The sequence below is a fragment of the Acomys russatus genome, chromosome 15, assembly GCF_903995435.1.
Source record: "Acomys russatus chromosome 15, mAcoRus1.1, whole genome shotgun sequence".
Classification (NCBI taxonomy): Eukaryota; Metazoa; Chordata; class Mammalia; order Rodentia; family Muridae; genus Acomys; species Acomys russatus.
The window spans coordinates 44,035,643-44,061,394 of NC_067151.1; the positions used below are offsets into that span (position 1 = coordinate 44,035,643).

The 25,752-nt window shown below is 39.1% G+C and overlaps 1 protein-coding gene across 1 annotated transcript in view; it reads right to left on the reverse strand.

Moving 5' to 3' along the window:
* Nucleotides 1–624: 624 nt before the first annotated feature.
* Nucleotides 625–25,752, reverse strand: part of Ift80 (intraflagellar transport 80) — an 80,134-nt gene continuing 55,006 nt past the window's right edge. The window contains exons 13-20 of the mRNA XM_051157288.1: nt 23,709–23,773; nt 18,617–18,752; nt 18,091–18,238; nt 16,206–16,377; nt 15,425–15,514; nt 15,148–15,320; nt 6,117–6,240; nt 625–723 (exon numbers count right to left, since the gene is read on the reverse strand). Coding sequence (XP_051013245.1) covers nt 625–723; nt 6,117–6,240; nt 15,148–15,320; nt 15,425–15,514; nt 16,206–16,377; nt 18,091–18,238; nt 18,617–18,752; nt 23,709–23,773 — 1,007 coding nt within the window. The remainder of the gene's footprint in view (nt 724–6,116; nt 6,241–15,147; nt 15,321–15,424; nt 15,515–16,205; nt 16,378–18,090; nt 18,239–18,616; nt 18,753–23,708; nt 23,774–25,752) is intronic.

Genomic DNA, 25,752 nt, shown 5'->3' on the forward strand with positions numbered 1-25,752 from the left:
CTGCGTATGAGCACTACATGGCTTTATCTGCCTGCCAGCTGAGGGACGCCTGGGTTATTCTCAGCTTTTGCTGTCTGAACAACACTATCAAGTTCAGTGTAGAAGAATCTGCATTGTAACATTTCCCCCCAAAACCATTCCTCATGAATTTTTGTTTTATAAGCTATGGGAGATACTTTAAAATTTACAGATCAAATAGAAATTAATGATAACATACATTGTAAAGAACTCAAGGCTTTATTATAAGTGTTAATAGCTATTCATACTGAAGAACCAGAAATAAAGAAATGAAAAAAAAAAAACAACTTGGAATGTAATCAACAATACTTGGGCATAGATAAGCATATACAAATATTTTGTTAATTATTAGACTAGAAAAATATAAACGATGGAATTACATAAATTACTTTGTGCTTAATTGTCACACAGAAAGTACAGACAATTATTTAAAGATAATTCCTTTTTCTTTTGACAGTGCTGGAGACCAAACCCAGGGCCTCATGCATGCTAGGCAAGTGTCCTACCTTGGAGAAAGAGCACTAGCCTTAAATTTACGCGTTTCTAAGCAAGCAAAACATGCACGTCTTTGGCTAGTCTGAACGAGTTTACAGGTGAGCATGGCACTCAGTGCTTTAAGCCCATGCTCTTGCTGGCTGATCGGTCTCGTTCTTTAGTAATCTCCATCTCAATTTTGGCTTTGATTTTCTCCCAGTCTATTTGGAGCTATAACAGAAGGGAAAAGAGAATTGCGCTTATATCTTATGTTTTCATTTAATCCAAGGTAAACAAAAACAGAATATATGACTTCTAAAATAGAGACAGAGAAGGTACTAATGAGAAACCCAGGAGCTACCTTTAGGATCAAGAGAACAATTACAGAGCCCAAGAAAGACTCACGGGGTGATTCAGAAGGCCACAATTCTGGGCAACTCTTAACAAAGCACACAGAAACAGTGCACAGAACCTCAGGATTTTGCACAAGATCTTAGGGATGATGTAAAGAAGCCGCTCTGCTCCCAACAAAAGCAAACTGGGCAGGGCAGGACTAGGTGTGCTTGCATCAGCTCTGCTCTGGACATCTCATAAGCAGCACTTCCCACTAGAAGCCCAGCTGTAAGGAAAGATCAAAGGTGTATGGCTTCACCAGTGGCTCTTTTTTTCCCCTTTTGTTTTTCAAGAGAGGGTTTCTCTGTATAGCCCTGGCTGTCCTGGACTCGCTTTGTAGATCAGGCTGGCCTTGAACTCACAGCGATCTACCTGCCTCTGCCTCCCATGTGCTGGGATTAAAGACCTGTGCCACCATGCCTGGCACTAGAGGCTCTATTGCAACCACTCTTCTAATTTTTTTTTCCTTTGAGACAGGGTTTCTCTGTGTAGCCTTGACTGTCCTGGACTCATTTTGTAGACCAGGCTGGCCTCGAACTCACAGCGATCCGCCTGCCTCTGCCTCCCATGTGCTGGGATTAAAGACGTGTGCCACCATGCCTGGCACTAGAGGCTCTATTGCAACTACTCTTCTAATATTTTTTTTTTTTTGAGACAGGGTTTCTCTGTGTAGCCTTGACTGTCCTGGACTCATTTTGTAGACCAGGCTGGCCTCGAACTCACAGCGATCCGCCTGCCTCTGCCTCCCAAGTGCTAGGATTAAAGGCGTGCGCCACCACCACCTGGCTATTGCAACCACTCTTGATGTGACAGAGGATGCAGCAGTCACTAATTGATGAACACCATCAGAGGAAGCAGAGGACAGGCAAGACTGGGGACACATGACAGCAACACAAGATTCGTATCTGTTTGCTTCTCTTTTCTCCACGAGGACACGAGTGTGCCCCAGCCTAGACCTATCCTTTTCTAAGTTCATTATATTCTTGATGTTGAGAAAGGCTCTTCTGCCCCTGAGTTCTATGAGCAATTTGTTTAGGAATATTTATTTCTTTAGAACTCTTGCTTTCTTTCTTTAGGAATCTACTGTTAAACAAATTTGGAGATCATTTATGTCTGAATGTGTATCTTCTGAGGCAAAACATGGGAAAAACTGAGTCCTAGACTAAGCTTAACTGTGAAATAAACCCAAGGCTCTTAGACTCAGTAAGAGAGGACGAGGCTTTTACCTCCACACAGGGGTGCTGGAAACCAGAGCAAAGCAATGCCTGCTGGTAGAGAGATTCAGCTGAAGAAATTGAGAGATTAGCTTAATCTTAACAGAGCCGCATGCTGATTGTGTACTGCCAGTGCTTCATGATATCATTTGGTTCTTCTTTAGTCCAATATGGTATGTCTAAATTTCCATTAAGTAATTTGATATTTTAATGACCTTAAAATAATTGTACATATTTATCTATAGTATATAAGATAGACTTGTTAATAATTAATTGATTTTCTTTTAGCCTTGAAGATAACTGTTTAAACTAAGAATCAATTGACAGCCTGCTGAAAAGCAGAGCAAATGTTAGGTTATTGAAAGAATGATGTCGTTCGAGCTACAACTTGTTATTTTACATGGCAATGCATGCATTCCATTGTCTAACAAAGCATTTGTAAAAAGGGAGACAAACTTTGCTGAGTGCCTTGGCCTTCTGGCCTTAAATTGACTTAACGTTTGTTTCAGCTGTCATAATACTACTATACTTGCGCACCGGTTGCAGTGCTGTGCCAGCAGTCAGTCTGTCTGCTGAACAAAGACATCATTCATTACGTGTTGAAATGCAAATGAGTGCACATCAATTGATGGTCTCCTGCAGACATTTTACCTGGCATTTGTTCGATTTTAGGGCACTGTTCTATAGATAATTTAGTCCTAACTAAGAATATTTTTAACAGTATGTTTTAGGTAAGAGTGCTAGTTCTCTGACAGTTTCAAGTGACTTCTACATCATACTTTCTACTAGAGGGAGTGTCAAACTATTTGGAATTTCTTATTTGGATCCCAAGTCAATTCTGAAGTCACATAAAAGCATTTAAAAATCCATATCTAATGGCTCTCCATCCAGTACCCAGCTTGCCTACTCTAACAGAAAATAAAGTTGCAAACTGCCACGACTTCACCCAATTCTTTAGCCATATAAACCTCCTTGCCATCACTCTATTTCCTTTTGGTTCATGCGAACCTCGTCACATTTGTCTCTGACTCCATTTCTCCCAACTCCTCCAGGGCACTGTTTTCAGGACCACATACTCAATCCTTCTCTTCACAGACGTCTAATCTTCCTGCCTCTTCATGTGTCTGCTTCTACCCCGACTCCTCTCACTCAGGGCTCCGACTCTCTCTCCAGTGCACTGTAATATGACGGCTCACCAGCTACACTTCAGAAGCCTGTGTTGACTGTGGAGCTAGGGATCAAGCCCAGCACCTCACACGTACTGCGTAAGGGCTATATTACCCAACTACATCCTTGGGCCTGGGAACTTCAGAGAACTACCAGCTGATGTCATTTTTATCCTATGTGCCTTTTCTGTTCGACAAATACTTAACACTTGTTTATGTCAAGCTTGTCCTAAGTACAGGGTTCAGTTATGGATAAAAATATTAAATTTTAAAAAACTATCTTCATAGAGAGAAAATAAAGACAAATCATGGTGAAAGAGACAGAAAAATATTTTTTTTTAATGTGTAAGTAACACGTGGTAAGGGTTTTGAAGATAGGAAAGGAAACAATGAATGGCAAGTGTAAGGTGGGAAGTCACATGACCTTCTAATTGCTTGATGGATTTCTAGGTGTTTTTTAAACCATAGTGGTTAAAGAAGTTGATGGCCTGGGAAAGCTGACACTAAAGTTTAAAGAGATGGGTGCATAACCAAGAAAGGGAAGAAAAAGGCCTTGAGATAGGAACATTCCTGGAACCTTGCTGACTATCTCCATCGCCATCGGTCCTATCACAATGTACCTAGCTTCTGCTCCTTCCAAATGTCCCCTCACACTGCCACCTTAGACCATGTCGGGAAGTCCACTTTTATCTTCAACTCTCCTAAATTCACAGTGATAATAGATTCCTGTAGCAAAGGGCAGATTAACCAGAGAAACGAGCCAGTTTTTCAGTGTGTGCAGTATACATGGCTCAGGGGAACCTCACTGAAAGGTGAAGCAGTCAGTGTCTTAACCCTTAAACGATAGGCAAACAATAGCAGCTTTTTCAGTTGACAGAAAACTAAGGGAAGGTAACAAAATGGAAACAAATGAATGCAGTGAGGATTGGAGAGTCATCTTTCTGGTGCCATCTCTGAGCTGATTGTAAGTTGTCTCCAGGAGCTGGAGGGCTGAGCTTTTGCTTTGGCAGCCGATTGAAATTCAGTCCTCAGCACTCACATCAAGTCATGTCTGTCACTGACAACTCCAGCTCCAGGGCTCCAATTCCCTCTTTGGCCTTCACAAGTACTTGGATGTGTGTGTGCATGTGTGCGTGTGTGCGTGTGTGCATGCACACAGACATACACACATCTTTTTAAAAAGAATTGTCTTCAGTAAAGTAGAATTTCTATCTTTCCTGTGTTCTGGTAGAAAGGGCAGAAACAGAACTCTTCCTCCATACTGTTAATGAAACATATCTATTCAGTTCTTAGTACTGAGATAGTATATATGCCAATAATTTTGGCAAAATAGATAAATATGGATGATAGATTCTAACTAGATTATAGACCCAAGTGATACCAGACTATCAGCAAGTAAATGTCAGCCACATGAGATATTTTCCTACGGTTAACTTTTTGTTTGTTTTTTGAGACAGGGTCTCTCTGTGTTAGCCTTGGCTGTCCTGGACTCGCTTTGCAGACCAGGCTGATCTTGAACTCACAGCGATCCGCCTGCCTCTGCTTCCTGAGTGCTGGGATTAAAGGGTTGCGCCATCATGAAAATTTTAAGCAATGGTTCTTTTTTTCTTTTAAAAACACTGTAATACAATACAATAACTCTTGTTGGTGTTAACTTCAAATGGTATCTGTGAGGAAGAAAAGAAGACTGGAACACCAAAGGAAATCAAAGTAGCCTGTTAAAAAGTAGCTTGTTTAAGGAAAGAAAACATTGAGAAAGCTCTGTGGTTCTGGCTGAGGTACCACTTAAAACTGAGATATTATATTTTAGCAGCTGCTAAATATTACATATATCAAAGAAAAGGGAATAAAGATGCTAGGTTTTTGCTATTTAAAATCTAATTTCGAGCTGGAAATGGCTCTGTGGCACCTGATACTCTTACAGAAGGTGCAAGTGTGGTTTCCCAGCACCCATGTTGGGCCACTCACAACTACCCAGCTCTGGGGCATCTGATGCCCTCTTCTGTCCTCTGTAAGCACTGCACTCATGTGTACAAACCCACATAAAGGTACACATAATTTGAAATAAAAATATTTTACAAATAAACCAAAATTTCATTGAAAATGGGCTAGTGGGGGTGTGTGTGTGCAAGTGCACGCACACAAATTTAATGTATTCTCAAATGGGGGAAACAGATGTAAGTTAGCTTTCTTCCAAGACATCTACATTATTTATCTAAAAATATCAAAGAGTACCTAGCCTCAAATTGATTATCATAAAAACTGATGCTTTAAAAAAAAGTCTAAAGAGTCTAGGAAAAAAACCCAAATTGCCAGGCCTGATGATTCATGCTTGTAATCCCAGACCTCAGGAGGTTGAGGTAGGAGAAGTCTTCTAAGTTAGAAGCCAGCCTGGGCTAAATAGTGAGCTCCAGGCTAGCTTAGACTACAGTTATGATCCTGTTAACAAACAAACAAACAAAGAGCAACAACCAAGAGCCCAGAAAAACTAACACTATAGTCATATAGTCATAAAATAATATGACAACATCACAAGAGAAAAAAGTGATGCTTTTAGAAGTTAGAGTATAGGGCTAGGTGTGGTGGAGTACACCTTCAACCTCAGCACTCAAGGGGCAGAGGCAGGCTTATCTCTGTGAGTTTGAGGCTAACCTTGTCTACAGAGTGAGTTCCAGGATAGCCAGGGCTACAAAGAGAACCCTTGTCTCAAAATCCAGAAGAAAGAAAGAAAGAAAGAAAGAAAGAAAGAAAGAAAGAAAGAAAGAAAGAAGATGAACTAGTCAACTTTTGATATAGATGAATGTTTTTAATTAAGCATACATACTACTATAAAACACTGTATAATACTTACACCTTCTGCATATTGCAAATATCGTTTATTAGTTTCTTGTTTACCAAATGTCTCCAAAAACTTTTGACGATAAGCAAGAACTGTATCAACATGAGTTTTGTATTTTACAGCCAATTCCAGTGCCCTATAATGAAAAATTACAGATTATCAAACACTGCTATGTCTAAACAACAGAGCTTTGATGTCAGAGGCAGGACACATGACTGCTCTGCTAGCCCTGAAGTCTGTGACCCCTTCTTTCCAACCAGCTCTTCTTACACAAATACAACATATAAATGCTCTGTGTCGTTTCTGCACACTACTATCCTAAGCACTACTTACAAGGTGTGCATTACAGAACTTCCACTAGCCTATATATTGTTTGAAGGAAGATCTATTTTTTATTTCCTTTGGAAGGAACTGCAGAGAACATGTATGAAGAATACTCAACAAAGTTTTGGTAAATAATCATAAAATGCAACTATGCCAACATTTTTATGAACCTATAATAAACTTATGAAATTAAAAAGCTATTATTACTATATCAAATTAAAAATCATATAAAATAATTCTGATATTAAAACCAGTCTAAATGCTATTATTATTAGAATCTTGGAAAATGGCATACTAGGCTGGCAAGGTGTCTTAGCAGTAAAGGTACTTGCTACCAAGCCTGATAATCTCAATTTCTTAGGTCATACATGAGCGAGTCAATGTCCCCAAGTTGTCTTCTGACTACTACCCACTACACATGAGTATAAAATAATTAATCAGTTAGTTAATTACATTTGAAAATTTGAAGAAAATGTTAAAAAGCCATTAAAATTTTATTATTCAACCAATATAGCTATAAATTTATGCTATTTTAAAACAAGCCTGTATTTAATAGCAGAATTACTTAAAACAAAACAAAACAAAATAAAAACAACAACAACAACAAAAAAAAAAAACCAGTAGCACCTTACCAAAGAGACATTTTATCCTGGCGATAATCTGCAAGGAGGCGAACAGATTATCTCAGGCCAGGCTTCCATGTAAGTCTGATGAGGGCCTCAGCCTAGCCAAAACCCTGCTCATGGCTCACAGGAATTGAGTCAAGAAAAACCAGGTGGAGCATGAGTTACTGTGCACTGGTTACTGTGATCTTGTTTTACGGCATGGCTAACAGTCACCATAGCCAAAAGCACACTAATTCTCAAGTTCACACACTTTCTCCTATGCGTGACATGAGTAGGACAATGATGATTTATCTGAGTCAACTATTATAGATCTGTTACTTTAGACAAAACAACATTAATATTTTATAACTTGCGACTCTCAGTACTAGTCAAGCTAAATAATATCTTTAGAAAGAATTTTTGGGGACGAGCAAGATAACTCTGCAGGGAAAGGTACTGGCCATACAAATACGGCGACCTGTGTTCTGTCCCTGGAGCCAACATAAAGGTTAAGAGAAAGAACTAACCCCACAAAGCTGTTCTCTGATCTCCATGTTTGCACTGTGGCATATGCATCTCCGACCCCATTCTCTCTCTGTCTCTCTCTCTCTCTCTCTCTCTCTCTCTCTCTCTCTCTCTCTCTCTCTCTCTCTCTCTCTCTTTCTCTCTCTCTCACACACACACACACACACACACACACATACACACACTTAAAATTTTTAAATATATTTTAGATAATGCTATATTTATCAACAATTGCTAGGCAGTTGCATGAACTATCAAAGACAATATAATAAGAAAATAAAGAAACATGGTTTCTTATAAGAGATCAACGTATCAACATATGTTATTTATTACTGTTGCAGTTTGAATGAGAATGGGCCCCACAGGCTCATCATTTGAATGCTTGGCCACCAAGGAGGGGCCCTATTGAAAAGACTAGGTGTGGCCTTGTTGGAGTAGGTCTGGTCTTATTGGAAGATGTGTGTCACTGGTGGCTTTGAGGTTTCAAGAGCTCAAGCTAGGCCCAGTGGCTTGCTCTTCCTGCTGCCTGCAGATCTGGATATAGAACTATTTCTTCTACACCACAGCTATCTGTGTGCCACCATGCCCCTCCTCACTGTAGTGAAAATGGACTAAACCTCTGAACTGTAAGCAAGCCCAATGAAATGTTGTGGTCATGGTGTCTCTTCACAGCACTAGAACACAGACCGTTAGACTCCCAGAGTTCTCTCATTTTATGTTACTTTAAGTCTTCCAGAGAACAATGAATCAAGCAGATGGGACTGAAGTGAGAAATGAAAGGCAACAATTAAGGAACAGAGGCTCTACAGTGAGCACTGGCAGTCAGATGCCTTATTCCTTCTAACTGACGAGGCTACCCAAGCCTCTGGCCCCAGTGAGCTGTGTGTCAGTGGAGACTGGTGGATCACACCTCGGGCACCTTACAGTAAGTAATGGGCTGGGACATCCTGCCTGCCAAAGTGAAAGCACGACTCATAGGCAGCCATTTTGTCCTGGGGCTTTTCAAAAATTCTAAGGAAGTAATTTGGTATGCAAATATCAATACATTTAATTATGCAGAAAAGACAATGTAATATCTATTCTGTATTCAGAGCTTAGGTCCTGAGTGTTATCTTCATTATTGTCATTATTATAATAATAAGAGACATGCATTGATTATTTGAAAAGTAATGGCTGAAAGTAAGCATTTACATGTTCTATTTTAAGTATTCTCTAAATGCATACACACTGGGTAAAAAATGGTTCTCTACCACATTTAGGAGGGATCTTACTTCAAATTATATAAGGGTTTTGGGAACAGTATGTCTCTAGTTTTAAAATGGTTTGGCAACCAAACAAATGTGACATTAGATTCTAGGGCTGGAATAAGTCCATATATTTTAAATAGAAAGAAGTTATATAAAAAGATATGATAACTTCCAAATATGATCTTTTGCATAACTTGAACAAATCAAAAGCACTTTATATAACTGGTAGAAGATTAGAAATTATTTTGTTAACACGTATACACAGGATCTATGTGGTTACCTGGAGCTTTCATTTCTTCCTCTCCTAACTTTAGTTTCGCAGAGGAATTAACACTCAGTATACAAAGGAGACACCAAACAGATAAACTACCTCCCTGCAAGTGTCTAGGCTCTGCATCCTACTGGGGCACAGGCAATCTCCAGACTCAAATATGACGTACAGATGCACACCCAATAAGAGCACATTTTCAAGCAGAGAAGCACGTGAATGAATTAAAATCTATCCCCTTGAAGAAGCTTTAAACAGAGGCAGAGTCCAGGGACCTCAGAAGTAATCCAAGAGATGATTCAACACTTCCTTCTACCACTGCTCTAGCAGCAACCATCTACACCTGCTGGTGACCAGTCATTATGGAAATATATATGCCACTAACTATAGTACTTAGGCTCCCTTTCCTCCCCCAATTAAACTTAAATCTAAGAGGCTCTAGATTCATCATGAATTTGTAACTAATTTAGGAGACAGACACCATAAAGATGCAACCAACAATGTCAAGATGACAGGAAATCCTACAGGCCCAGTTTCTTCAATGGGGAAATTATAAGCAAACACACAGAGAGAGAGAGACATACATACAAAGACACACAGATACAGACACACACGCATGTATGTGTGCATGCACATACACACACACGCACACAGAGGCAGAAACTGTCTAAGAATGTATCAAGTAATCACAACAGATGAGTCTTTTTTTGGATCTTATTAGGTATCAGAGAAATAAAAACACTATATATAGTTGCTGACAATTTTTAAGTATGGTTATGATATTATGGCTGCTAAAATCTTTTGGAGTTATACATTTAAATTCCCACAGATAAAAGATGCTAATTGTAGTCTGTCTTAAAATAATGGTAAGAGAAGGGAGGGTATGGAGACTGTGCAAAAAGTGATCACTATTGACACTGACTGATGGTGACGTGACTTTGTCACACTATTTTATATGTGCTTTTCCATAACAAAATCTTTCAATTTCATCCTTTTGGTTCTTCCTAACATATTTTGCTAAACACTCTTTTTCTCCCTTGCCTATGCTAGGTAAGCACGCTACCAACTTTACTGTTTTAAAATGTTTTTAATAATTAATTAAATTTGTTCTTTGATATTTTCATACACGCTTCATATATTCTTGTTATCTTCAACCCCCACTCTCATCTCCCTCCCACCCCTGAACCCCTCCTATAAATCTCTCTCCCACATTCATGTCTTTGTGTGTGTGTTTAGTGACCCACCCAGTTTAACTAGTGTCCTCTGTATTGCCATGGGTATAGAATTACTCAGTGACTCCCCATGTCCCAGAATCCTTCAGGAACCTATATTAGAGCAGGAAGGGGTAGGGCCAACAGGGTCAGTTTTGAGCAGGCAACCATGCTGCGTTGGAGACTGCAGCAACTGTCATGCATTAGAAGCAGCTTTCTCTTCTGGCTCTTCCATTCTTTCTGCCCCTCTTCTGAGATGTTCCACAAGCCTTAGCGGGGATGTTATAAATGCCTTGTTAGGCCTGAGCACTCATCTGGCCCTCTACCTTGAGCCTGCCAATTCAGCTAACCCGGCTGGCCAGTAAGCCCCAGTGATCTGCCATCTGCACTTCCCCGGCCCTGGGATTACAGGCAGGCTGCTGAACCCATCTTTTTATGTAGGTGCTTGGAATCTTAACTGGCAAGCACTTTCCCAACTGAGTTCTCTCCTTAAGCCAGATCCTAAAACATGGGCATTTAGTAGAGCTGCTCTGCCCTCTCCTCTATCTGCAAATGGCCATCATTAGCCCATGGCCTCAGACTCTCTATTGACTGATCGTTCATTAAGGGAATTATCCTTTTTGATAATTTTAATTTGGAGAAATTGTGAAGCTCCCTTGAACTTTACACCTATAGATCACACTCCTTGTGAGGGTTCATGAACTTAACACAGGCTGAAAGTGCCTGAATAAATTTAAATCCTAATACCCTCTCCTTTTATATACACAATACCTAAACATTTTTTAGAACCATCATTTGATAGCATACCTCAAGTAAGGAAACCTTTGTTTGGGAGAATGAGCAACTGCTCAGTCCTAAGAAAAATTAGAAATATATGTGAAGTAAAAGTGAGACCTTTCTAAAAGACGACTGTGTTTCATTTAGTTGTCAAGTTGACACAACCTAAAACCACCCCCCTGAAGAGTCTTAATTGAGGAACTGTCTACATTGGGTTGGTTGTGGGCATGTCGATCAAATATTCTCTTAATGTTAATTAAGGTAGGAAGACTGACCCCAGTGTATGCAGCACCATTTTATGGGCTCGGCCCTGAGTTACAGGCAAGTAAAGAATGCTGGCTGAGTGTGAACAGCAGCAAGTAAGCAAGCAAGGGTGTCTATTCTCACTTTGTTCTTGACTGCAGATGTAATAGCAGAGCATAAGTTTCTCCCTTGACTTCCCCAGCAAGACTGTGGTGGTTTGAATAGGTATGGCCTCTATAGACTCATGTGTGTGAATGTTTGGACCATAGGGAGTGGCACTATACCCAGTGACACAGCCTCCTGCTGCCTTCAGATCACGATGTAGAACTCTTGGCTCCTTCAATACCATGTCTACCCACATACTGCCATGCTTCCCTCTATGATAGTAACAGACTAACCCTCTCAAACTGTAAGCCAGCCGCAAGTAAATGTTTTCCTTTATAAGAGTTACCTTGGTCAGGGTGTCTCTTCACCTGAAATCCTAACTAAGATAATGATGAATTGTAACTTGGAAATGTAAACCAAACAGACCCCTTTCTCTAAACACACACACACACACACACACACACACACACACCACTTCCTCAGGGTGGTTCAGTAATAGGAATAAAATTAGGACCATCATCACCTACACAGGCATACAAATCTACAAACTAATAGTCAATTAATCAACCACAAATGTTATCATTTATCGTATATTTGAACATCTTTGCACATGTTTCCTAATATATTTTATTCTATCATATCTAAGTATACACACATAAATGTATACATATAATATGTATCCTTCTTACCTATAGATTTTATATGAGCCATGCCATTTAGAGTTTTACAATCAAAATCACTGTCACAGACTTCTTTGGTTTGTTCATCCCTGCATTCACAGTGCCTACAGTCTGGCAAACTGGCGGTTCTCAACAAACACGTAACAGATGACTTTATTTAGTAAAGGCTTATTATGTATCACAAAGTTTGCTAAGATACTTTGAAATATAATTATTCCATTTTGATAACAAATCCTGAGGCTGCTTTGCCATTTCAGATATAGGGAACGTGCAGTGTACAGAGCCTCAGTAATTTACCCATAGCTGGTAGGTGTGGAGCATGAAATCAAGCCCGCCTGGCTCTAAAGCTCCCATCCACAGTCGCCCAACACCTCGTGCCACACAGGGCATTTAGATGACCACACATTTTACCAAAGGGTTTGTTTTTAAGATTTCTCTGAAATATCTAAATATACCCATTGTAGTAGACTCAATAAATATCTGTTGAATAAATGAATATATGACAGGAACAAGTTTCAGAAATATCTGTAGAATGTGGAGATGGTGACATCTAAGTCTCTTCAAAGTGTCTTGGTGGGCATAATTACTTCCTAGATTATCTGAGTGAGTCCTTGCCATGTCTTAACATCTGTACTTCAAGCAGTGAGGAACTATAGGTTCCGTTTAAATGAGGTAGGGTCAGTGTCTCATGGTTACTCTTCCATTGTGAGAAGCTCACCATGACTATAGCATCCAGAGTGGGAAGGAAAAGGACAGGTGACAGGGAAGAGGAGTAGTGACGCGTCCTATTGGAGAACCCTGGTCAGTTTAGACAAGGGTGTGCCTATGGAGTGAATGCACAGCTGACTGGATACAACAAGAAAAACAAAAAAGGTGGGTTATTCTGAAAGGAAACAGTGGGAATATGAGGGAAGAAGAAAATCTAAATCCACACGCGTGTGCTACTCAATGGCACTGTTAAGAAGACAGTGGGTGACTGGCTCTGGGCTAACTACCAGCAGGACACAGGACTAGAGCGATACTTGTTTGCATGTCTGAAGTGTTCAGAAGATAATCAGCATCCCAGAACAACGCGCCTGGAACTTTGTTAGCTTGTAAGGTAGCTTTGGAGGCCTATCAGCCATGACTAGCCAACTAACTGCTTACAGTAAGATGAAGTTTAGAGGCCGAGGAAAGGCAACGCCAGAGAGCAGGAAGGGGGGACCACCCAGGATACATTCTTTTCCTCCTTTCTTGTCTCCCTAATATTGAGTCATCCTCCGGCAAGGCGACTTGCTGAGACGTGGTGGTAGGGGCAAATGAGCAGAGAGCAGCCTACAGGGATGGCAGGGAAATTTGAAGTCAATGACAGGAAATTAGTGTAGACCTGTGGCATAAGCTTCAAAGGCTCGAGATTTTTATAGAAAAGTAAAGATGAAGAAGATAAAAAACAAACAAACAAATAAACATGTTAACCCCAGTCACAGCAGATCCTAAGAAAAGCATAGGTGAGGAGGGTAAACTATTCAAAAGCTGTACTGTCTGGGGAGAAGACAGCATCACTTAGGTCAAGGTGGCTCAGCAATGTTCAGAGGGCACCACTGAGCACCACAGGCACATTTTTTTCTATCTTCCTGCTATGGTACCTGCTTATCAGCTGTAAATTGTAGCCAATAAATGTTTGGAGCATTAGAACACGGCAAAATGATTAAATATTGCATGGATACAAGGATATGAAGTACATGGACATTAAATATCTAATACATAATACGACACTAAAAAATGTTTCTGTCCTTGAAGAAGTGTATTATCTGACATGGGAAGATAACATAAGTATCTACAAGGATACTAACTAAAGAAGTGAGGCATCCAACAGAAGCATTAAGCAACATTATCAGCACCACAGGACCTAATTGCTCAGTGACAAATTCAGCTGGTTGCATTAAAAGACCCAGGCTCAAATTCTAGGTCTTTTTCTACTTACCATTGTCAGTGATATAAGATGGAATTCCCACCTAGAATGTAAGGTTATGTTCAGTGTTACCTGAACTATAGTTTCAACCACTAATCAAGGCACACATTTTCTCAAAAACATCAGCTGAAGATGGATGTGTGATCCGAACACTCGAGGGGCTGAGGCAGGAGGGCTGCTTTGAGTTTGAGATAAGCACAGATTACATAACAAGAGCATCTCAACTGCTCCCCTACCAAAAAGTGTTGAAAGAATATTGTAAATATCAGCTTTTCATATTTCTCACATAGTTCTAACGATGTATAACGTTCTATTAGTTACTTAATATTCTATTTTGCCAAACCGTTACCTTACAACTTAAATGTTTTACTCTTTCTTGTAGAACCAACATCTTTTCTGATCACCTATACACTATACAACAGTAACAAACACAAGTAAACAAAGCACAAAGACAGAGCAGCTGAATTATACAGATGGTTGTTTCATGAGTGTATATACAGATTGTGGTATATTAATCACAAATTAACAAAATACATTTTATTGCTTCTACTCAAGGGAAAGGTGTAGATAGAATAGCTACAGAAATTATAGACTGAGAGAATTTCTAATTCTAATAGTTGAAAGATATGTGGGTTTTTATTTGGTCTACAATGGTGTCCCGCCTGTAAGGCATGCTAAGGACAATGGTGGCATAAAGCCTGTGGGGAGTAACCAACCAATAACTGATTTGACTTAAGGCCCACTCCACAAGATGGAACCCATATCAGAACTGCTTAGGTGACCAAGAACCAGAGATTAAATAGTCCAGGGACCTAGAGTAAAACTAAATATTACAGGTCTAAAAAAAGAAAAGAAAAAAAACCTCCATCAACAAAATGATATCCTGCTACACTCATAGATCAGTGCCTAGTTCAACCACCATTAGAGACGCTTCCTCCCGCACTAGAACAATTATACAGACCCGTGGTCAGGCACTACACAGAGAGTGAACACATTCCCTTGTAGTGCTAGAAAACTATTAAATAGGATAGAGTTGTCTACGTTGCAGACAGACGGACACATGTAGACCAAATGGGTCTTGGGACTGTGAAAAAGGGTTCTGCTTACCTTTCCCAGTTATAAAGATTGATGTTGATCTGGATTGCTTGGTAAACGAGGCCAGCCTGGAGAAGGACTGTTTCAGCCTCCTGGATGTTCCCACTGAACATCAGGATGTGGGCCATTTTAGATTCTTTAGATGGAAGATCTTTTATAGCATTGATATATCGAACTTTATCAATCTAAAAAAGGGAGGAGAAATACATCACATGTCAATAATAATAGAAATATAATAAATTATGTTAAGAAAAAATTCACATGGATTACATAAGCATGATTTACTTACTTCACCAATCGCTGCATAGGCTATTTCTGCAGTAGTCATATCTCGATTAGCAACTGCCATTGCTGCTAGGCAAGCCCACATGCTCTGCTCCTAAGTGAAGGATGAAAATAGGTATCTTAAGAAGGTAGCTGAATTACCTATAAATGGTGTTTCTCAATCTGTGGGTCACGACCCCTTTGGGGGTCACATATCAGATATCCTAAATATCAGATATTTATATTATGATTCATAAAAGTAGCAAAGCTACAATTATGAAGTAGCAATAAAATAAGCTTATGGTTGAAGGTCACCACAACATGAGAAGCTATATTAAAGGGTCACACCTTTAGGAAGGTTGAGACCCACTGCTATAAGCAGTGGGTTTAAATTCTAATAGTATATAACTAAGTAATTAATTTACAAATAAATATTTTGAAACATGGAATTTTAAAAAGCTAATAATAAAAAAAATACATAGAAGCCAGGCATGGTAGCAAACTTTTAATCTTAGAACTTAAAGTCAGAGGCAGGCAGACCACTGTGAATTTAAGTCCAGCTTGGTCTACATAGCCAAGTCTGAGGCCAACTAGGGCTACATAAGAAGACCCTTTCTCAACAACAACAACAAAAGTAGAAATTCCACTGTGGGTCTCTATTTAAGAACATTACCATCAGACAGAGAAGTTTTCAAGTATAACAGGAGAGATGGTCCTTTTTACAATTTTCTTAACCCCTACTGTTATCATTACTCATCTCTTAAAAGGGAGACTGCTGTGTAATATATGCACAATATGTAAGGTACCTTAACAAAGCGGCAAAGTCTTACAGCGTCTTCCCATTTTGAGCTGCTCACATATTCATGGAGGATAGCAGGATACGGTGATATGCTGATGTGTACCAGGGAGCCGTCAGCTCTTCTTATAGTTACCTGATTTCCAACAAAACTCACTATATGGGGGTTTTTACTATATTCACTGTTGAAAACAAAGAAAAACTTAAAGCTATATTCTGCACAAATTTTTTCTTATGTATTAAATTTGGGAAATAACTTTAACATACATAATTTCAAAACTCACTACCCCCATTTAACTCCAAGCCGATTATATATTCAAATCAATACTTCAATATAACATGTAGATAGATATACACTTGAAGCAAAATATACCAACAATTTAAGAGTTGTTCCATATATTCAATTGCTCCAGTCCTAGTATCTGCAGTGAGCTCTTGCTACTGTTTAGATCTTGCTCTGTTAGAGGAGCCTGAGGAGTCTGTTAGAGGTGGAGCCCAGTGAGACCTGATCAGGGGTAGGACACTGCCTGTGAAGGCTAACTAACCTAGAGCCGCATTCCTGCCATGCATCTGTCCCCTTCCCAGCCTTGAGTGAGCAGTTTTGCTCTACCACTCATTGCTGCCATATACACTCTATTGCCACAGATCTAAAAGCAATGGGGCCAATTGATCATGGACTAGAACCTCTGAGGCCATAGCCAAAATACACCTTTTCTTCTTTATGCTGCTTGTTTCAAGTACTGTTATAAACAGTAACAGAGAGCTGACTAAAAGTTTTGGCCTTGAATCTTAAATTATAAAACAAATAACTTAGCTATTAGTTTCGAAAATATTTAAAGGGTAAGTGGATAAAAAAATTAAGATGAATTCCAAAATTATTTTCTCATAGTACAAACAGATGAACTTTAAATAAGAAGACTGACATCTTTCTATTAATTTGTTAATAATATTTTTCCTTGTTTTTCGAAGACAGAGTCATACTATGTAGCCTTGTCAGGCCTGTAGTTCACTATGCTGACTAGGCTAGTCTTGAACTCACAGGAGATCCTCCTGCTTCTGCCTCCCAAGTACTGGGATCAAACGTGTGTGAAACCACATCTAATTAATTTACAAATACTTTTAAAAATAAGCTTTTGTTTTGTTTCTCTAGTTTTGTTATAGTTGTGAACTTAAACACTAACAGTAAACTCAAAACCAATTTGAAAACCAAAGTGAAGCTCAGAGCTAAGAAGTCTAGCTAGCTGCTTTGAGAAGAGTAAGAAAATGTTCTTCTTGAGAGTTTAGGGATAAATTTCTTGACCCATTTAGGGTTTGTTCTTTGCTTTTAGGCTTTTCAGCAACTGCGATTTACTCTACCTTTAACATCAGCCAAAAACCCAACTGAAGAGACACATTCTTGGGATTCTTAAGAAAGTCAATAAAAATGTGGACTCTGGTAGTTGTAACCAAGTTTACATCACTGAGAAATCTTAAAACTGCTGTGTTAAAAATCATTAAATCAGGCCAGGTGTGGTGGTGCACGCCTTTAATCCCAGCACTCAGGAAGCAGAGGCAGGTGGATCACTGTGAGTTCGAGGTCAGTCTGGTCTACTAAGTGAATCTAGGACAGCCATGACTACACAGAGAAACCTTGTCTCGGAAAAAAAAAATCACTAAACCACACTAGAAAAACCCACCTGAGCTATCATTAAACAAAATTAAACTTGACAATTATACTCATTTATAAAGGATGAGTAAATAATTCGTATTTTATTTTCAATTTAAGTGCATCCCTTAAACCTTAACAAGCCAGCTTTAGCTGAACAATTTATTTAGTTGAGTCTTATTAAACTCAGACAAAGCATGGCAATTAGAGCTTTGTTTACAATATAAAATCCCATGCAACATGGCATTACCTTGCATCTCTTTCATACAATGTTTTGGGCAGAATGTCTCTGTCCACGTAAACAGCATTGGGGTAATACCATACTGTGAATCGAGTATCTTGAAGTCCACAGAGGATATTGCACGTATCACACCATGCCAACGTATGCACCATGGTTCCTTAATTTAAAAAGAACAATCATGGTCCATTAGTGTCAACAGTTATTAGGATCTACCTTTAAAGTCAGGTGACAAGCAAGATCCTAGTTAATGTAATGGCTATATCTCTACTTTCTGCTTGTGTAACCGTGAACAGATGCAAACACTCTGAAAAGTGAAAATACTATGTTCCACATAGAACCATTCCACTTTTAATCAACAGGGGTTTCACTACTGATTTAGTCACAGCTAAAATTTGCTGCTGAAACTGAGTTACAAAGTAATGAAGAAATGTGAGACTAAACCTTATACATTCATGCAAACATTAAGCTATTTTGTACATGATACACCATCTAATAGGCAATAATTAAAATTTTAAGTGTGTGGAAATTATTTTACCTAGTTTAATAATCTGTTCTTCTTTCCCAAATCTCTTCACTGAGGTGATGTAGAGGTCTCTGTTCTTATCAATGAAAGCAATTTTTCTGTCATTGGTAAGTCCTTTTTGATCCAGAGCAATTTCTGAGATTTCATTCTAAAATTTCAAAAAGTATGTAAGTATTAAGTTCATTTTAGTATTTGACATGTGATCATTTTAATTAGTTATCAGTACATTTCTATTCTTAAGGATCAATTAAACCAATTGTGGTAGCATCCACCTATACTCCTAGCAATCAGGAGGCAAAGGACCATGAATGTTGGGTCAGCCTGGGCCACAGTACAAAATTCTGTATTGAGCAGAAAAGAAAAGAAAAACAAACAAACAAACAGAAGAAAACAACACAATCAATTAAATGTCAATTACCTACCTGCTCCTATTAACTTATTTCATTAATTTGTTTAAGCCCAGGGAATATAGATTTAAAGAAAAGTGAGAAATAACTCCCAAGAAGGAGAGGGGTCCCCAGAAAGAATTACCCCTTATTTAGCAATTTTAAGTTGGTAATATCTAAGACTTCATAAGTAGCACTAAAGTGTGGTTACTTTCCAGGAAACCCATGGTTCCTTAAAATACCATCAAAGAGTATCTACTGATACTCAGTAGCAAGGACCTTTTGTCCTGTCCTTAGCTGAAATAATCAAAGGATAAGCAAGTCTCAGTACCACAGGAGAGGTCTACATTAACGAAAGGTTTCTTATAACATTTATTCTAAGTAGATTGCCTAACACTTATATTTTAAAGATTAGCTAAGTAAACTTTATAAACACATGGGAATATGTCATGTTTTTAGACCATTACAATTTACATTGTTTTCATGTTGTTTCCCATGAAACAGAAAATGTGGTGTAGGCATTATACTTCCCAAATGAGAGCCAGAGTCATTCTGTGAACTTTTTGGAGGGTAAGGGGTCAGAAAAAGCTAACAGTCAGCAAGAACAGAACTTATAATTTAGACTTCTAAGTCCAAGATCTTTGCTTTTCTACAATAATAGAATATTTATGGAATACTGAATTAATCCATTATATTAGCTAGTAAGATAATGTTTCTTAAAAACTCAAAACACTTCAGTATGGATTCATTTCAGTTCAATTCATGAGCGATTTTTTGTTTCTGTTTTTTTTTTTAATGTATTTATTTATTATATATAGTGTTCTGCCTGCATGTTCACCTGTAGGCTAGAAGAGGGCACCAGATCTCATTATAGATGGTTTTGAGCCACCATGTGGTTACTGTGAATTGAACTCAGGACCTCTGGAAGAGCAGTCGCTGCTTTTAACCTCTGAGCCATCTCTCCAGCCCTCATGAGTGATTTTTATGCTGTTTACCGTGTCTGAAGACTGCTAAGAACTCTGAATTCCATAAGGATCATTATTATACCATCAGTCACTGTGTCCAGAGTTATATACATAACACCTTTAAAATAAAAGCATACATATACCTTTATTCAAATTGATGGACCAGTCATTCTACTTCATAATATATTTTTAAAAGGGATCCCTTCTAGAATAAAGTTTATATTTTTAAAAAGTAATTCTTGTTTCATGAATATTAAACAAGAAATATGATCCTAGCACTATAAAGATAGAAACACTTGAAATAAATTATATTTACAAATAAAAAAGTATTTGTTGGACTGGAGAGATGGTTCAGTGGTTAAGAGTACTTGCTGTGCAAGCATGAGGACCAGAGTTCAGATCCCGACACCTGCACAACAAGCAGTGCACCTGGTATAAGCTTGCAACCCCAACTCTGAGGCAGGGTGGAGGCAGAAGGGACTCTGGAGCTTCTGGCTTAGTGGAGAGAACTCAAGGCCCAGGCTCATGAAGAGACTTAGTCTCAAAAGAGTAACTGTGGAATTATAGACAAGGGCACTTTGGGCCTCTGTTTGTACATGTGGGCGCGCGCACGTGCACACACACACACACAAACACACATAAATACATCTTTTTTTTTTTAAGGAGTGTTTGTCAACACCAGCAGAAGAAGCTAGTGTTGGTGTACTCTTAGAAATAGTTACCCAGATGATTCTGGTTTCTACAAAAGTTAAAGTCAAAGATGGACAGAAATGTCTGCCTACACAGAGGCTGGGAGTGCCCTCTTCCACAGCAGAGCTTCCCCCCTCTTGTCCAGTCTGTCTGCTTCTGGTCTAGTCCTCCTGGGTCACTCTGCGGTGGGACATGAAAGCAGTCTGTCCTTGTTCAAAGTTTCTCCTTTGCTGTGCACTAACTGATAATCGTAGACCTAGTAACAATGCAGACTTAGTTTAGGTGTAGTGGCACACGCCTGCAATCCAGCAGGAATTCAAGGTCATCCTCAGTTACATGTAAGTTTGGGTCAGGCTGAGCTACAAAACATCCTGTAGCCAAAACCAAAATAAAACACCAGACTTGAGTTCTACTCTGAACCCTGTTACTACAGAGGAGGGCTTAGGGTTTGGTTTCTTCAAACATAAAATAAAATTGATAGAACATCATGATGGGTAGACCTGGGCCCAGGGAGTCTGCTCAAACTACTGCACCAACCAAGGACAATACAAGGACAGTAAACATCGAACCCCTACTCAGATCTACCCAATGGACAGGACATTCTCCACAGTTATGTGGAGAGTGAGGATTGACTCTGACATGAATGCTGGTGCCCCATATTTGACCACCTCCCCTTGGTGGGGAGGCCTGGTGGCACTTAGAGAAAGAATAAGCAGGCTACCAAGACGAGACCTGACAGGCTGTGACCATATGGTGGGGGAGGAGGTCCCCCTTGGTCATACACCTGAGGGAGGGGAATAGGGTGAAAGCAGGAGGGAGGGAGGAATGGGAGGATACAAGTGATGGGATAACAACTGAGATGTAATCTGAATAAATTAATAAAAAGCCAACAAAAATTATATAAAATAAAATTGATAGGATGAATTATTATTACCTAGAATGTAAAACATTATCTGTTGTTTGTTTTGCTTTTGTGGAACAGGATCTTTCTATGTAACTTTGCTGGACTAATACTAACAAGGCAGGAAACCCAGGCCAGTGTGAAAGCAGTGGTAATCTTCCCGTCTTAGCCTCTTGTGTGGGATCACAGGCATGTACCACTATGCCCAAGCAGAATGTAAAACTTAACATTTCTTGTGTTCCATCCACATGCACCAGTAAGTTTTAAGATACAGAAGCCATTCCCTGCATGCTTATATACACTTAGGGTATGTGTTCTAGCCAAGGGCACATAAGTTAAAGCAATATGTATTCAATGTTACTAATGATTCACATTTCAACCTTTCTTACAAAAAAGATTCTTCTGATAGCTGAAATTTTTATTTATTTTTAAGTACTTATTTCTACTGAGCAGGACGAATTCTGCTTATGTAGTCTTGACTTAAATGACGACAAACAGGCATCACAACAGCTTCTAGCGGGAAGGCAAGCAGACACAGCCTCTTTGGAAAATAATACTTCTTAAAAACCACAAATGGTCTAAACCTTTGACACAATGTTTGGAATTAATGCCACAGCTATAATGCAGCATATGCAAGGCAACACTGTGGTGGCAAAATTCCAGGAATGTTTCTTGCCTTTTTTTAAAAGTATCTCACTAGCCCAAGCCACCCTTCACCATGTGGTCCTCCTTCAGCCCTCCCATGCTGGGATGACAGCTATGCAGCACCATGCCCAGCTAGACTGGAAACTTAGGCAGCCGTCCACTGGGCAGATTAAATAAACTGATACTGCCAGACAGTGTTATGTTTTATGATGGTGGTTGGGAGTGGGAAAGACCATTATATACAGTATAGAAAGACCTCCGAAAAATGGTGTTCTGTGGAAAAAATGCGGGAGGCAGACCTACCTACTGCATTTTTATATAAACAAAGGGAAAGAAGACATGTCATACTTATCTGGTAGATATAGAAAATTGGAGTGGTAGGAAAACATTTTTTACAATATATTTTAATGCTTATTACATTTCTGATTTACATGACTTTATACATTATTTAAATGTAAAACAAATAACTACAAAAGGGGGAATACAACTTAAAGTAGCAATTCATCAGGATTGCTAAATAATGTTAAAAGCATCCTTATGCTTTCAAGTACCACATGTTTAAAAAGATAACCATCATGCAATGTGCTCCTTTGTTCAAGAATAAAAAGCAGGGCTGGAGAGATGGCTCAATGATTAAGAGCACTGGCTGTTCTTCCAAAGATCCTGAGGTCAATTCCCAACAACATGGTGGCTCATAAGCATCTATAATGAGATCTGGTGCCCTCTTCCGGCCTGCAGGTGTACACGCAGGGAGAATACGGTATAAATAATAAATAATAAACAAATATCTTTAAAAAGAACACTTTACGATTCAGGGTGCTTTGTGCTTCTATAGAGAATAATTTCCCTCTAATATATCTGTTGAACTACAGTCTCTTTTTTTTCTTTTGTCATTTTTCGAGACAGGGTTTCATTGTGTAGCCTCGACTATCCTGGACTTGCTTTCTTGAATAAGGTGGCCTACAACTCACAGCGATCCATCTGCCTCTGCTCCCAAGTACTGGGATTAAAGGCGTGCACCACCACTGCCTGGATGGACTACAATCTTAAAACCTAAAGAGTGCTGCCTAAGGACAGGTCAGAAAAACTACTACAAAGTCCTAAAGACACTTTTATATATAAAGTTTAGTACGACAGAACATGGTACTGAAAACACAAAGACCTACTCAACAGACACACCTATTATGTGCCCTATTTCAGACTTCCTGGTCCTTAGTCTTTTTTTTTTTTTTTTTTAATGTATTAATTATACAATGTTTTGCCTACATATAGGTCTGTACTCCAGAAGAGGGCACCAGATATCATCACAGATGGCTGTGAGCCACCATGTGGTTGCTGGGAATTGAACTCAGGACCTTTGGAAGAGTAAGCAGTGCTCTTAACCTCTGAGCCATCTCTCCAACCCCCATTCTGAGTCTTAAGATATGGCATTTTTAGACAAGATATGTACTATATACACTTATTTTTAAAAATTAAATTAGTGGTCATTTATACTAGACACAGCAAGTGTTTATTACCTTATGAGAAAGAAGTTTCCCATCCCCTAATGGTTTTCCAGTTGAGGCTTCAAAGAGGAAGATTACTAGAAAGAAACAGTAGGATATTAGTGTGCTGTATTAGAGTCATGGCTGGTAAATTTTAGTGGAGTTATCATAATTCTTAGAAGAAACTGTTTAATTTTATGGACCACAGAACCTCTATCAGCCCAGAAGACCAGCAACATTAAATTCCTAATTATTAATGAGGCTATATTTTTATGAAAACAGATCTAATTTTTTTCTATCACACAGTCCCTAATTAAAACTGTTACTGAATGTTAAGGAAACGGCCCGCGAGTTCATCAATGGCAAATCCAAATGTGGATGTACCGTTAAATTTTGGTTATTTCTGATTTAGACCTGTTTAGCAATCATATTCATGAAAGAAAATATGCATCAAGTACCTACCTACACGATGCCAGGCAATGTACTCTGTGTTGTTTCTATTATACACTCATGTGGTAAAATAAATAATTTATCCTGGGTCCTTGGCGGAGAGCTTCAAAACCCCTTAACATTTCCAGAATAATAGAAGAGTTTCTTTGCTATGCTAGTCAGAACAACAGATTCTTTGTTGGTGCTACAGATACGGGCTCACAATCAGAAAAGCCAAGCAGCAATTAATAGGATGGAGCTTTTAGCCTCTGACTTCTGTGGATGAGCAGAGTCTAGAGATTGAGTTCAAACAAGTGGCCAATGATTTAACTAACTATACTATGCAATAAATCCCCAAAGCTTGCTGAGAACAAGCAGCTGACATGGAAAGTGACAGCAATCTCATGAAAAGTACCCTCAACTTTAGGGGTTGTACAAGTTCTGAATATTCAGGGTTTGAACAAAATTGCAGTATACCAGGTTTGGGAGGAAGTGGACTGTCAATAATTGAGATTCTCCATAAATCATTAATATGTTATTACAAATTGATGGCCTTGTAAAATATTCAACTCACAGCTTCAGAGTATCGGCTGGCTTGCCTCAGAATTATGGGGAGGCCACAGCAACCTATATGTGTTATGAACACTTGCTTTGGGAGCTCGGCTAGTTCTTAGTCCAGGAATTTCCCTGCACTCTAGAGGGGAGCTTCTAGAACTGTGCCTTACATATTTCTAGTGAACCTTTAAGTTTTAGAATTAACTTAGAAGAAAAAAAAAAGAAGAAATCAGCTATTATAATTTGGATCACAGCTATCTCCCCAAAGCAATACATTAGAAGCTTGGCTGCCAGCCTGTCATGCTAAACAAGAGGCACCAAGTCTAAGGAAGGAAGCCAGGTGTTAAGGATGTGCCTCCAGAGGGAACAACAGGACCCTAACCCTCTTCTCTTTCTCAGCTTCCAGACACTATAAGGTGAGCACCTTTGCTCTAGCATGTGTTCCCTCCCATAATGTTCTGACTTGACATAGGCCCAGAGCAGCAGGGTCAAGTGACCACAGAAACCCCTGATACTGTGAGCACAAATAAGCCTTCCTACCTTGTAATTAATTGTCTCAGGTAGAGAAAGCTAATGCAGGAGTAAATAAGATGTAGTTTATAAAATACTGACTTTCTACCAAGTGACTATTTTAGAATTATTTCTTAGGTATATTTCTTTTTTAAAGGCTGTGAGCAATGATTTATTTTCCTAACTAAATGCTAGTTAGGAGAACTAACTCTCATGTTGAAATGTGGAAAATATTTCAAAATTAAATAATTTCCCTAGATAATCAAGAATTACTTTTTTTTTGGTTTTTCGAGACAGGGTTTCTCTGTGTAGCCTTGGCCATCCTGGACTCACTTTGTAGATCAGGCTGGCCTCGAACTCACAGCGATCCGCCTGCCTCTGCCTCCCAAGTGCTGGGATTAAAGGGATAATCAAGAATTACTTTTAAGACAAGACATTTCCAGGCTGGAGAGATGGCTCGGTGGTTAAGAGCACTGTCTGCTCTTCCAGAGGTTTGAGTTCAATTCCCAGCAACCACACGGTGGTTCAGAACCATCTACAATGAAATCTGGCGCCCTCTTCTGGCATGCAAGTGTACACACAG